This window comes from Eulemur rufifrons, chromosome 18 (genome assembly GCF_041146395.1).
Source record: "Eulemur rufifrons isolate Redbay chromosome 18, OSU_ERuf_1, whole genome shotgun sequence".
In the NCBI taxonomy this organism is placed as follows: Eukaryota; Metazoa; Chordata; class Mammalia; order Primates; family Lemuridae; genus Eulemur; species Eulemur rufifrons.
Window position 1 is genome coordinate 61,028,239 of NC_091000.1, and position 14,139 is coordinate 61,042,377.

General features: G+C 39.2%; 1 protein-coding gene across 1 annotated transcript in view; it reads left to right on the plus strand.

The window, feature by feature from the left end:
- Nucleotides 1-464: 464 nt before the first annotated feature.
- ELOVL2 (ELOVL fatty acid elongase 2) overlaps nucleotides 465-14,139 on the plus strand; it is a 51,325-nt gene continuing 37,650 nt past the window's right edge. Inside the window, exons 1-2 of the mRNA XM_069493269.1 lie at nucleotides 465-712; nucleotides 786-840. Coding sequence (XP_069349370.1) covers nucleotides 465-712; nucleotides 786-840 — 303 coding nt within the window. The remainder of the gene's footprint in view (nucleotides 713-785; nucleotides 841-14,139) is intronic.

Sequence of the window (14,139 nt, forward strand, 5' to 3'; positions counted from 1 at the left end):
GGGGCGGGCGGGCGTGCGCGCGCCGGGCGTGGGTGTGGGTGGGGGTAACTAGAGCGGGCGCCGCGGGAGCGCCCGGCAGAGGGAGGCTGGCTACCCTGGACAGCGCATCGTGCCCGCCCGGGTCGCCGCGGATCATGGTGAGTGGGGCCGCGCGCCGCCGCCGCCGCAGCCGCCGCCGCCGCCGCCGCCGCCGCCGCGCTTTCTTTCTCCCCCAGACCCACGCAGTCGGCGGGAAAGGGCCGAGCGGGCGCCGGCGCTGCGGATTCGACCGCTGGAACCCGCCGCTGTCGGAGGGGCCCGGCCGGCGCGGGCCTCGGAAGGGGGCGGCGAGCGTTTGGGCTGGGGGGCGCGCGGGCTGGGCTCGGACCCGGGCCCTTCGGTCTCGGGAACTTTTGTCCCGCTCTCCGCCGCCCGGTCCCGCTGCGGCACCTCGAGGCGCCCGCTCGCGTCCAGCCCCCTGTTGCATGCACGCAGCCGGCCGGGCGCCGGGGAGCCCGCGGAAGCCGCCCCCTCCGCCTCCGCCCCCGGCGGCCATGCCCGCACGCCGCCCAGCCGCAGGCCCCCTGGAGCCCGCCCGCCGCTCCCACCCTGCCTCGGGAAAGCCTGGGGTTTGGGTCCTAACGGTTGAATTCCTGCCGCCTCTCCTCCCCTGCACCGAGCCTGCGCCCCCGGGGGTGTGTCTCCCTGGGTTTGCAGATTGGCGTCGGGAGGGGTAGGTCTTCATTAGTATTCGGCCTGGAGGGGCCTCTGGTGTGTGCTTTCCAACAACTGCGCTCTCTGCCCAGTTTCCCGGGCCGGTACCGACTCGATTCAGAACGCTGCCTCCTCGGCATTAAGCTGGTACCGGAGGGCGCGCGCGGGAGTGTGTATGTGTGCGTGTTTTCCCCTCTGTTTGCCAAAGAGTTTTAGCATCAGAGTCTCGTTCTTTGGCTACAAAAGGAGACCATGTGTTGTGCAATGCTTGAAGGGCTGATCCTAGGCAAAATGTGAGATCTTTGTCTTCGGTGGTCCATATTCTATCTTTGTCTCTCTCCTCCCTCCCATATGGTTTCCTCTCCACTTCGGGACTTGTTAAAATATGCTAATCTCCTTTCTCTTACCCGCTCCAGCTGACGCTAATCAGCCTTAGATTTTTGCCCCGACTATCCTTGTAGGTACACACCGTCTACTTGATTTTGAAATCTTTCCTAACCACTTTATCTTAAAATTCCAACCTTTCCTACCCTACCTTCCCACCTACCACGGTGCGTTTTCCCTTTGCCTGCTTCATTTGTTTTCTCTTCATGATATGTATTTCTTTTAGCGTGCTATATATTTTGTTTATCTTGTTTGTTGACTGTCTCCCCCACCAGAATGTAAGTTTCAGGAGGGCAGAGATTTTTGTCCTTTTGTTCACTGCTATATTTCTGGTACCTACAACCGTGCCTGGTGCACCGTAGGTGCTCCACAACTTTTTAAGATTAACCCAATAAAGCAAACTACTTTATGTTAATGCACAAGTGGGAAGCAAGTACAAGGATTATCCAATTGACAGTTGTAATGGTGAGAGTCTCCAGTGAGGTTTGGGAGGAGGGACAGGAAGGACTCGATTTTGCCACCCTCAGGTGGTCCTCTCTTATGCTTGGTCTGTCATTTCATGCTGTTGACACCTTGGACAAAGCATTTTTAGGGCTAACTGGCTCTTTCCTTTGGGGTCTTTTTCCCAAAGTATAGATAGGAATAGTGGTAAGAGAACAAGTCCAAGGATATCTCCTTAATAGAATGGAAAAGTCATGGGAATTAACATAAAAGAACCAAAATCAAAGGAAGGCAAAAGTGTAGCATTTTCAAGGAGTATAAAATCCATTTTTAAAGTATCCAGTTGGGTAACCTTAATTTTTAGTTCTTGAACAAAAGGTTGCCATTTAATGCAGCTTCCTTCAAAAAAGTTTTAGTCAGTTTGGGAGGTTCAGGTGGTTTCCTGGTCTGAAAGAGACTGTTGAAAATTTGTCAAGTAGATCCACGTGATATATCTATTCAGAAAACAGGGCCCTGCTGTTCCAGATTGTGTCAGTGATCATCTCTATTGGCCAATTAGATATGTTCCATCACACTTGACGGGTTGGAATTTCTAGGAGTACACATTGATAAAGAGAAAAAAGTTACACAGGAAACTGTAACAGCCCAATATGGTGAAAACAGCCCAGAGTCAGTGGCTTATTATAATTCAGAAGTTACAAATTTACTCATTTGTAGTTTTTTCTTAATCAAATTGGAACTTTATAGGTGTATCACTGACAGTGAACCATTCTAACAAATTGTTAATTTAAATATAACATTTAAAATCTAACCATTTAATAATTGGAGAACATAACTTGTTCTGGAATTGATGTGGCAGTTTAGAGCTTGAGATCTGGGGTCATTCATGGGTTTGAATCCCAACATTAACATTTAACTGTGTGACCTTGGGCCTCAGAATTTTCTTCTGTAAAAGATGATAATATTATTTCATAAGATTGTTGGGAGGGACAGATGAGGTGATGCATTTTACATGTCTAACATAGTGCTTAGAGCGTTTAATAAGTATTAACTATTATAATGATGTCTTCTTTTTCTCCTATGCCTGTTTTCAGTTGAGACATTTAAGAATGTGTCTGATTCGTTTCATACCTCTGTCCCTTATGTTATCTTAATATATACCCCGTATTGGTCTATGTCAGCACCGTCTGATAGAAATATAATGTAAACCATATGTAATTTTCAATTGTCTAGTACTCATATTAAAAAGTAAAAAGTGACAAGTGAAATTAATTTTAATTTATTTAACCCAATCCATGCAAATATTATTTCAACAGGTAATCAATGCAAAAAAGAAAAAAAAGTTACAGGTACTTTACATTGTTTTTTATTTTTTTCATAGGAAATCATCAAAGTGTGTATTTTATTTTTAGAACAGATTTCAGGTTAGCCACATTTCACTTGCTCAGCAGCCACATGTGGTCAGAGGCTACCGTATTGGATGAAACTGCTCTAGAGAGTACACATCTTTCAAATTTACTTCTTATCTACTAGACCCTTTCCACTTGTGAGAACCTCACTGCCACCTTAAACCCAGCATTACAAGAAGAAAACTACTCATCTTTCAGACTCTCCTCTCTGTTCCCTTTTGCTGCTAGTAATTCCACCAGCTCTTCAGGCTACAGTGTCTGAAATCTGATTCTTACTCTTTTTTCTTTTATATTGTTTATTGCCTAATATTATCATATTTTTACTTGAAAACATTTGAAAATCTCTTCTCCCTTCCTCTTCAGCCCCTTTTCCACCATTTTTGCCCTTTCTGCGGGTTGCTTCTTTTGTGGTCTTTGTTTTTAACTTTTTTACTTCCTGCCTCTCTTGAAAAATGCAGTTATCTGTCCAAATCACTGGGCTGCACATACTCTCCATTCTTCACTCAGCTCTTTTTCATTCTAAGTCACAAATGGTTTCTAATTTATAGTTTATTCCTATGTTTAACATGTTTTCATTATCAAATATCCCAAGAAGTGTAATTACTTTAACTGGTAATCAGATACTAAAATGATCCATTCAAAAAAGAATCACAGATAAAGAAAGGAGAAAAATAAGCCACGAAAAGGGAAAATGAAATTTTTCTTTGAGCTCTATCTACCTTCCAAGAAATACCAGAAGGAATTAATTCTAGTATTCCATAATATAGTAGAGAAATTATATTAATAGTTAATAATTTATTATATATTTCAAAATAGCTAGAAGAATTGTACTATTCCCAACACAAAGAAAAGATAAATGTTTGAGATGATAAATATTCCAGTTACCCTGACTTGATCATTATACATTATATACAGGTATCAAGATATCACATGTACCCCTAAAATATATACAACCATATCAGTAAAAAATACAAAAAAACGATATATCAACAGAATTAGTAATAGTAATGATAGCAACAACCACAACAGCAATGAAACCTTACATTTATACAGTCCTTTATAAGAAACAGGGTACTTTCCTCTGAGCCTGGTGAGCAAAGGGGTAAAACAAAAGAAAGGCACTAGATCAAGAATCAAGAAACCTGGTTACTAGTCCTGGCTTTACTATAAACTAGCTCTATTCCCTTCATCAGGTCACTCTGAGATGGTTTACTTAATGTGCTGAATGGAATATCATCTTTTTCACAAGATTGTTTTGTGAGAATCAAATGGGGCCTCAGCATCTCTGCACTGGTGGTTCGCTTCGGCCGCGTGGGTCTTCCCCTCCTCCCCACCCAGCACTGTGCGTCTGTCTGCTCAGTACTTTCGTGATTAGACCTACCCTAACCATTCTACTAAAATGAACCTGCCTTAATGTATTCACACACACTTGATCCTCTTACACTGCTTTATTTTTTTTTCCACAAAAAATAACCTAGCAGTTTACTCATTTATATAGCACTTGTAACCTTTTAATTAATTACTTATTATATCATGTATTTTTTGTTTGTTCCTACTTACCTGAATGCAAGCTTCCTGAAAATAGAGATTTTTGTCTGTGTTTTTCAGTAAGGTATCTCAAGCACCTAGGATAATGCCTGTCATATAGTAAGTGCTAAACAGTAGCTTGTGGAGAAACTGAACGCAGATACTCCTGACTCCCAGTATCCTGTTCTTTTCTCTTCTCACCTCATTTATCATCCATAAGGGTGTATTGAGAAATGAACATTTGCTTTGGAAAATTACAATATATTCCTCTAATTAACAATCTCTCAGTGCATTTAAAATTATTTATCACAATTCAGTTGGGCATGTTTCAGTAATGTAGGTGCTTCATCAGTGCACGTATGCCTGTTTACCCTTTTAGTAAATGACAGTGTGTAGGTATTCATATAACTGTATTTGCACTTCAGATCATATTTGTGCAAAGGGCCAGGTTATGTCATTATCTTTAATGAAATATGCAGTTTCATAAGTTCTTATTGAACTTAAAAGGCATATGCATTTCTATAATTATATTTGCATTTTATAATTTGTGGAAGGTTATCTTATTTTTACATAATAAAATCTATAGTTATAGCATTAAGTTCTTACTGAAATTTAATGAATATCTTAATGGTGATATAAATTAAGCCATGATACATAAATTTGCTGAATAATTATTTTTACTTTATATATACTTGTGGACTTTAGTTGATATAACTTAAATACACTGCAAGGACTGTATAGTAATATTGTTTTATATTTATCAATCAGGTAAATGTTTTTCAATGCATTCTTGTACACATTAACTCATTTCGAAGCCTCACACAAAAACTATTGAGGGAGGCAATTCCTGTAGCAATATGCATTCTTTACAGGTAAGAAGATTGAGTTTCAAATAATGTAAATGATTTGCCCCAGGTCACATACTAGAGGTAGCAAAACCAGCTCTAAATCTTCTCATTCCAAAATATGACCTCTTCTGGTATTTCATGTAGCCTTATCCACAAGCCAGCATAAATGTATTCTTCTCATATAAATCTGATGAAGGCAGGAGGACTTTTCTCCCCCATTATAGCAGAGAATGAAGAAATCAGAGTGACTTCCCTATGTAGTTTCTTTCCCATGAATTACAAGGATAGATAGATATGTATATATAGGTATGTGCATATATTATATTTGTACATTAAAACATAATATCTAAAGTTTTATTTCATATATACAGAAATGGAGCATGCAAGGGAAGGTGTTATTTGAAATGGAGGTGATCATACACATCATATGTAGATATATAGATGACATTGGGCATGTTCAGGGTGGTGTGGCCATAGACCACATGTGCATATCAGACTTAATCCACTAACTTGTATAATAAATAGGGTAACAAAACTTTGTGTTGGATAAAATGGTATACAGACAGGGGAGCACATTTACTGGCCTGGGTGACTTGAAGGCTGACTATTGACTTTTGAAGTACACTTGCATTGGAAGAGACAAAGGAATCTCCTTCTGTATTACAGATTTCTTGAAGCAGAGCCTGTCTTTCATATTTGAATTGATAGTGCCTACACACTGCCTATAATCGAGCAATACTGAGCTTGTGATTGCTAAAGTGTTCCCATATAGTGGACAAGTAATTTTCAAGAGAAGTGAGGTAGTCACTGTGTTTTCTTTTCTTTTCTTTTCTTTTTCTTCCCCCCCCCCCCCCCCCCCCGCCCCAGAGACAGAGTCTTGTGTTGGCGCCAGACTAGAGTACAGTGGTGCGATCACAACTCATTACTGCCTGTAACTCCTGGGCTCAAGCCATCTTCCCACCTCTGCCTCCCAAGTAGCTGGGACTACAGGTGTCTGCCACTATGTGCAGCTAATTTTCTCATTTTTTGAGAGACCTGGTCTTGCCATGTTGCCCAGGCTGGCCTCAAACTCCTGACCTCAAACGATCCTCCCCACCTCAGCCTCCCAAGATGCTGGGATTACAGGCATGAGCCACTATGCCAGGCCAGTAGTCTCTGTTTTTGAGTAGAATGATTACAGTATTAAAACATTGATCCGAGAGAAAAATAGTAACTTTGCACATAAATTTTTATTTATATATGAGAGTTTATTATTTGGTTTTATTTCCAGTACTTTAAAGATTTAAATATGTGGAATATTCCATGTGACTAAGCAAAATTTGGTTAATGAGATCTTTGAGTTTAACATATTGTAACTACTTGGGAGACTTTTTTTTTTTTTTTGGCAAGATCAAAAAGTTTATTGACCGTTACACTAAGGAGTTACTTAAAAATTAACTCATGCCTTTAAAGAAGAAGACAGAATGTGTCCATAATGTAAAAATAAAGTTTCAGTTTTCCTGAGAATTAAGTTCTGATCAACTGATTTTCTTCTCTGCCTCTTCGGGAGGTCTATGTAACATACTCTCCAAAGCCTGGTCAGAAGAAAGCCTATTTTTTAATCCTTTCTGCTCCCATTCTAGAAGCTTTCCTGCAGTTGTTACAGGGAGACATTCTGTTGGATCCATAGCTTCCTTGACTTTTGGAAATGCAGATTTCATGACTGTTTTGTCAGGGGTGAAGTTATGCTTCTGAGGAAGGGTGCTTTGAGTTGTAAGAAAAATGTTCAGTTGGCTGTACCTTCCTAGGGTAATCAGTCAAAATTGTACTTGGGGGTTATTTCACATCCCACTCTCCAGAGGGTGGGGGAATTGTTATTCCCTTGTATGTTCAAGGAAGGCATTACTCCTTTCTTTTGGCCTTTTCTGTGTTCAAACTCCTGAAAAGAAATGGCATATGCCGAGAGTCAGTGGTCCCCAATCTTTTTGACACCAGGGACCGGTATTGTGGAAGACAGTTTTTCCATGGGTGGTGGGGGGCCTCTGGCCGCCACCCCAGGTCCACCTCCAGATCATCAGGCGTTGGATTCTCATGGGGAGTGCGTCCGCTGGATCCCTCGCATGCACACTTTGTGTTGTAGTTGGTGCTCCTTTGAGGGTCTGATGCCTCAGCTGATCTGACAGGAGGGGGCTGGGCGGAGCTTGGGCAGTGATGCCAGTGATCTGGAGAGGCTGTGGGTGTAGCTGGGGCTTTCCTTGCTCACCCACCCACTGCTCACCTGTGCGGCCCAGTTCCAGTGTTGGTCAGCTGCCCAGGGGTTGGGGACCACAGTTATAAGTCATTTTGAGATTTGCTGTCTGATGTCTGTTTCAAACTCGTAAGTACAAAGCAGTCACACTGGTTTCACTGTTTTTTTGAAGCCATGTTTCTCTGGTAAACAATAGTATGATACGATACTGACTCCTTTGAAGTCCTGCCAGTGCTACTGCAATGCTGCCATGTTCCTTTTGTAAATTAGATTTACCATCTCATAAATCATTTTCTTTTTACAATTTAAAAAATAAGTGCACCAGGCAGGGTGGTTTATTAATCCTAGTGCCTATGATCCCAGCACTTTGGGCGCCCAGGGCGGGAGGATCCCTTGATCCCAGGAATTCGAGGCTGCAGGGAGCTGTGATGGCACCACTGCACTCTAGCCTGTGCAGCAGAATGAGACCCTGTCTCTAAGAAAATAATAATAAAGTAAACATGCCTGTTTTAATACATTTCTGAAAAGAACACTAATCTTACCAGTACTTGCTTCCTGTAAGATAGAACAAGTGTCTGTAACAGTCTGAAGTCCTTTGTGAAAACTTTGGCATTAGTAGTGGAATTAATAGTTTGCATTTGTTGTTCTTTTGAAGTAAAGAAATATACTCACTACAATGAATACTATAGTCTTAAAAATTGCTCTCAAGGAGACATGCAAATGTATCGCCTCAGTCATTTTTCAATTAGATATACTCTTTGATTCACTACTGCTCAATTACTGGCAGTGGACTATCCTTTTAAATATGAAAGACAGGCCCCGCTTCAAGAAATCTGTAATACAGAGGGAGACCCCTTTGTCTCTTCTAGGGCAATCATACTTCACAAGTCATTAGTGAGCCTTCAAGTCACTCAGGCCTGTAAATGTGCTCCCATGTCTGTGTACAATTTTATCCAACAGAAAGACTCAGTCTAATAATATGCCCAGTTGTATTATTACAAAAAAAAAAACAAACAAAAAACCAAAAACCTAGGCCCTGAAACACAGTGACTTTTTATCATGCCAAGAATGTGGTTAGGAGTAGGAGGTGCCTGGTAACTGAAGAGCCAAACTCATTAGGATTAATAAAGCTTGAGATTAAGGTTGTTGTCTGTGTGACACCAAAATGCTCAGCTAACTAGTCAATTCCAGTGACAGGAGGAAAAAAAACAGACTGGTTATCTGAGAGCTTGGGTAGAAGGAACATGGACTTAGGAATCCGACAGACATATTTAAATGCACATTCCCAGGCTGAGTGAAACCAGACATACTGAATGAGAATCTCTAAGTGAGCAGCCTAGAAATCTGTGTGGTAGAATGATTCCTAGTGCACACAAGATTGAAATCTAATGCTCTGTGGGTTCAAAAGCATAGGGACACTTTCTAGCAAAAATCTTTATACTTTGTGAAGGAGTTGGGCTCAACATTGGATCTTGAATAGGTTGGATTTTGATATATGAGAAAAGTGAGCAATGTAGGATCAAGCAGAACATTCTACATAGGGGAAATAATTGGGTGAAGGCCGCAGAAAGTAATAACAGATAAATTTGAGAGAGACTGTACTGTGAGCAATTTATGGACAAAGCTATGTCATCACAGAGCCTAGCACAAATAAGGTGCTGAATAAGTGCTTTTTGAATGTGTGAAGTCTATGGACCAACAGGATTATAGGATTTATGCTAGAGAGAGATGAATTAAGTCAGATTTTGAAGAGTCTTGCATTAATTTGAGGCTAAAAAGTTTCTCCTAGATTTTGCAGATAGTAAAAAACAAATAGGTTTTTGAAATGGAGAGTCAAATGATGAAAATATAATTTAGGAAGATTACTCAAGTTTGCATAATATATAGGGCTAGGAAAGGAGGTTGTAAAGGAGCTGAACTATGTCAGTTCTTTCCACTTATTTTCATATTGTCAACTTTTGAAAAATTTCTGTAACCATACACTCCTGAGTTTAATTGCCTACTCCATTTCTTTACTAGTTGTCTAGTCATTTGAACATCAGTATTCTCATCTATAAAATATGTATAATAACACATAATGAAGGTAGGGTCAGATAAGATAATACGTATAAAGTCCCTGATAGTAGACACTCAAAACTAGTGGTTATTATCCACAAAAACTTAATCATATTCATTGTTACAGTCCTAACTTTTTTTTCCTCTATGCCTGGAATAGAGATTTTTAAAAAACTATCTTGATTGATCTGTATATTTACATTTTAAAAAGTTTTCATATTCCTGTGATAATAGATTTTACTTTTAATTAGGACTTTTTATTTACTTTTATTAGGACTCCTTTTGTCTGGGGAGATGAAAAAGTGATAAAGGTTTTATTCTCTGATTTTTTGTTTCCTTTTCTTGAAGCTACATGACTTCTGTTGGAGTACTTAGTGAAAAATGGAAATGTGAACTATAAGCTTGCTTCAAAACTGTATTTCTTATTGAATAGTTCTCACTTATGCACTCGTAAAACAATGTTTTTTGAAAATTGTTTCATGGATTTGAATCACAACTTTAGAAAATCCCAAGAGCTCCACATAATCAGATTAAACCTTAGCTATTTGCCCAACCACCTACATCAAACTGCCTATGCCTTGAGCTTCTTAATAGTGCTTATTCTAATGCCTTAGCCCCTAAAAATTTACTGTACAAGAGAATGTGTCTTTCACATTCTGCCTTTCCCACTGGATCCTCATTATTTCAATTACTAAAATCCTAAATACAGCAGATTATTGGATTTGTGTATTGGAAACGAGGAAAGAGAATGCATACGTGCACATAGCTTCTTTTCCTGCTTTTTCTCTATCAGCTTAGAAGTAGTGAAAATTGGTTAGACATTTAAGTGTCTAAAAACAAAATAAGTGGAGAATAAAGGACTTTGCGTGATCTAGGAGGGGACAGTGTTAGAAGAGGCCAAGATTAGGTGGTAAAAGCAAAAAACACATTGGACATGTTGAAAGCAGTGAATAGACCAGCCTGGCTGGTCAGAGACGAGGCTAGAGGAGTACTTTGAACCAAACAGAATGAAGTCTCTGGTATGGCTTGACTCCCTATCAGCTCATTTTCAGATGAAATGGAATAATTATACCTCTAATTTATGATCAACTTTAGAGGAACTTTCTACCACATCCCTAATGATGGTAATCATAGTTATCATGTGTTTCAGTTTGCCGAACACTTTCATAGCATCATGTCAGTTGCATGTTAGTTGCTTGTTTGTACTTGTTTACTGTCTCCCCCACTGCAATATAAGCTCTGTAAGGGTGAGAACTTCATCTGTCTTCTTTATCACTGTAATTTCAGCACCAGAATGGTACCTGCATACAGTAGACACTCAAAGAATACTTGTTTAATAAGTGAATAGATGTGTAAAGTAACTTCCCCATGTTTGAGGAAACTGAAACTCAGATTGTTTTATTCAGAGTCATAAAACTAGTCAGTGGTAGACTGGGGACTCAAACCTACTTTATACCTATGTTTCTTGTCTTCTCCCCCATTGCTTGTTTCATTAAAGCAATAGGCTTTCCTGATAGCCATGGTTAAGAAGTCATTATCCAGTTTCTGTTTGACAATGCTTATCATAAAAAGTTCTCATAATGAACTTTTTCTAAAATATAGTTTAAAAAACCAGAGAGTAGCCTGAGCAAGAGTGAGACCCCGTCTCTACGGAAAAATTAGCTGGGCGTGGGTGGTGCACTCCTGTAGTCCCAGCTACTCGGGAGGGTGAGTCTGGAGGATCATTGAGCCCAGGAGTTTGAGGTTGCAGTGAGCCATAATGATGCCACTGCACTGAAGCCTGGGCAAGAGACACTGTCCGAAGGGAAGAAGGGAGGGAGGAAGGAAGGAAGGAAGGAGAAAAAAATCATGCATGCATGCCAGGGGAGGAACAATTTATCATGTATATAAAGAGATCCTGAAATGTTTAGAACTATTTTAAAACTACTTTCTATTTAATAATGTTTTCTTAGAATTCATTTATTCAAAAAATATTCAGGAAATATGTGAAAAATATTCAGCAAATATTCAATTAAATATTTGTTTATTCATTTATTTATTCATATACGAGGTACTATTCTAGGTGCTTGGAATGCACCAGCAAAGAAAATAGACAAAGATTCCAGGCTTGCATTCTGGAGGAGAGGAATCAGATGATAAACCTTAACCATAATGTGTACATTAAATAGCATGCTAGAAGGTAAATGAGCTATGGATTAAAATGTGAGCAGGGAAAGAGGGAGCAGGCATGCTGTGAATGAGGGGCAGGCTGCAGAATTTAAAAGCATGGTCAGGAATTCCTTGCTGAAGACAAAGTAATTGGACAGGTATTTTTTGAACCATATGTTGTCAGAGAAAGCCTATTTAAGAAGTAATATTTTCAAACCTTACGTCATGCTCCTTTATCTTTTTATTTTGTGGAGTTTTGCACAAAGACAGTTTCATGCAGTAAGTTACTATAAAGTAACTGAAAATAAGATATAAACCACTTTGAGTAATGCAGAATCAAGTTTCTGACTGTGCAATATATATAATATTATATCTGTTTTGGGGAGAATAGATTCTTTAAATTTATTTCTTCTAGATTTCCTATCTCTGGCAACACTTTCTTAGTACATAAGCGATTCTTTGGTCCAGGTCATGTCAACAGAATTTACTAACTTTGGGGAAATGCAGTAAAAGTAATAACTAAACCACCACTACAACAAAACTTAACTGTCATTTTAGCCATCTGGAATATCCAATAGTTTAATGCAATTTAAAAAATAACACCACTAAAGTTTTCATAGAAGAATTTTGTCAGTATTTATTCTTCTTTTCCACAAGTCAGCCTGAATGCTGTTTACCAACAAATTTCCAAATTTCTTTTCTGAACAAAGTGCTAAAGTTAGTTTAGCTAGCTGGTAACAGGTACCTTGAACTCTCTGTATGCAGTTGTCCCTCAATAATTGTGGGGGATTGGTTCCAGGACCACCCCCCCATTACCAAAATTTATGGATGCTCATGTTCCTTATATAACATGGCCTACTATTTGCACATAACCTACGCAACATCCTCCCATATACTTTAAATCATCTCTAGCTTACTTACAATACCTACTATAGTGCCTACATCATTTCAGTCACATGGATTCATTGTGAAACTCAATGTGCAGCAAATTCAAGTTTTTCTTTTTAGAACTTTATGAAATTTTTTTTCTCTCAAATATTTTTGATCTGTGTTTGGTTGAATCCATGGATATAGAGCCCATGCACACACAGGGCCAGCTGTATTTTGTAATCATTTGAGGGATATTTGATTATCGTTTTTTCTTTGTGAAAATATGTGGCATGTGCAATGAAATTTTCAAGATTTGTCCATGATCTCATGCATATAGTAGAAAAAAACTAAGGGTTTAATTCTAAATTTTTGTGGCCCTTATAGAGGCTGTATCCCAACCTCCTCCACTTTTTAATTTTTTGGATAGGAAACTTTTATGTACATTGTGTAAAAATATGAAAATTAATTTAGGCTGCCATTAGGACAGCAGTCCCCAACCTTTTTTGCACCAGGAACCATTGTCACGGAAGACAGTTTTTCCAAAGACTGGTGTGGGATGGGGGGAGGTTTCAGGATGATTCAAACTCGTTACATTTATTGTGTACTTTATTATTATTATTATTACATTGTAGTATATAATAAAATAATTATATTAATACAATTCACCATAGGTTGGGGACCCCTGCATTAGGAGAATAAGTCCTGCAATTTAATAGTATGATGGGAAATCTTAGGACCTTGAAGTTCTTTCATAGGTAAGACCTCAACCTTGTGAAAGAGCCCAGTGGACAAATACGGTAAACCCTACACATTATGGGTGACAAAACTGAAGCATAGAAAAAGTAGCTTCTCCAGTACATCTGTGGCAAACTAAAAACCAGAGCCCAGGTCTTTGACTTCCAGTGCATTGATATTTACAAGAGGAAAATGTGTTTTTCTGTGGTGATGTGGGTAGTTGGAATAGACAACTAGATCAGTGAGGCAAAAGGAGAAAGTCCGGTGCAGACAGGGGAACTCACGATAAGGAAGAGGTGGCACTACAAATGAGTGTGGAAAGGACTGTTTAAGGAATGGTGTTGAGACAAGTGGCCTTCCAGATGGGACAAAATGAAATTAGATCTCTACCTGATATAGTATACAAAAGTAAATTCAGATCATTTGAAAACCTAAAGAAAAATGAAGCTTTAAAACTAGAAAATAGAGGTTATGGTAAGAATAATTTCTTAAGACTAAACATAAAACGTAAAAAGTGGTTACAATTTTGAGATGACAAAAGACATTACAGGCAGAGATTAAAAAAAAGAAAAGGCCAGACCAGGAGAAGTTATTTGCAAAATATATAACAAAATATTAGCACCCAGAATATACAAATGACTTTTGTAAATCAATAAACAGAAGACAAGCCATCCCTTAGAGACATGGGTAAAGGTTATTAAATTGCAGTTCGTTGAAGAGGAAACCTCTATAGCCACTGAACATTTAAAGCACAACTGCTGTAGTAATAAAGAAATACAAGTTAAAACCATGTCATACCCAT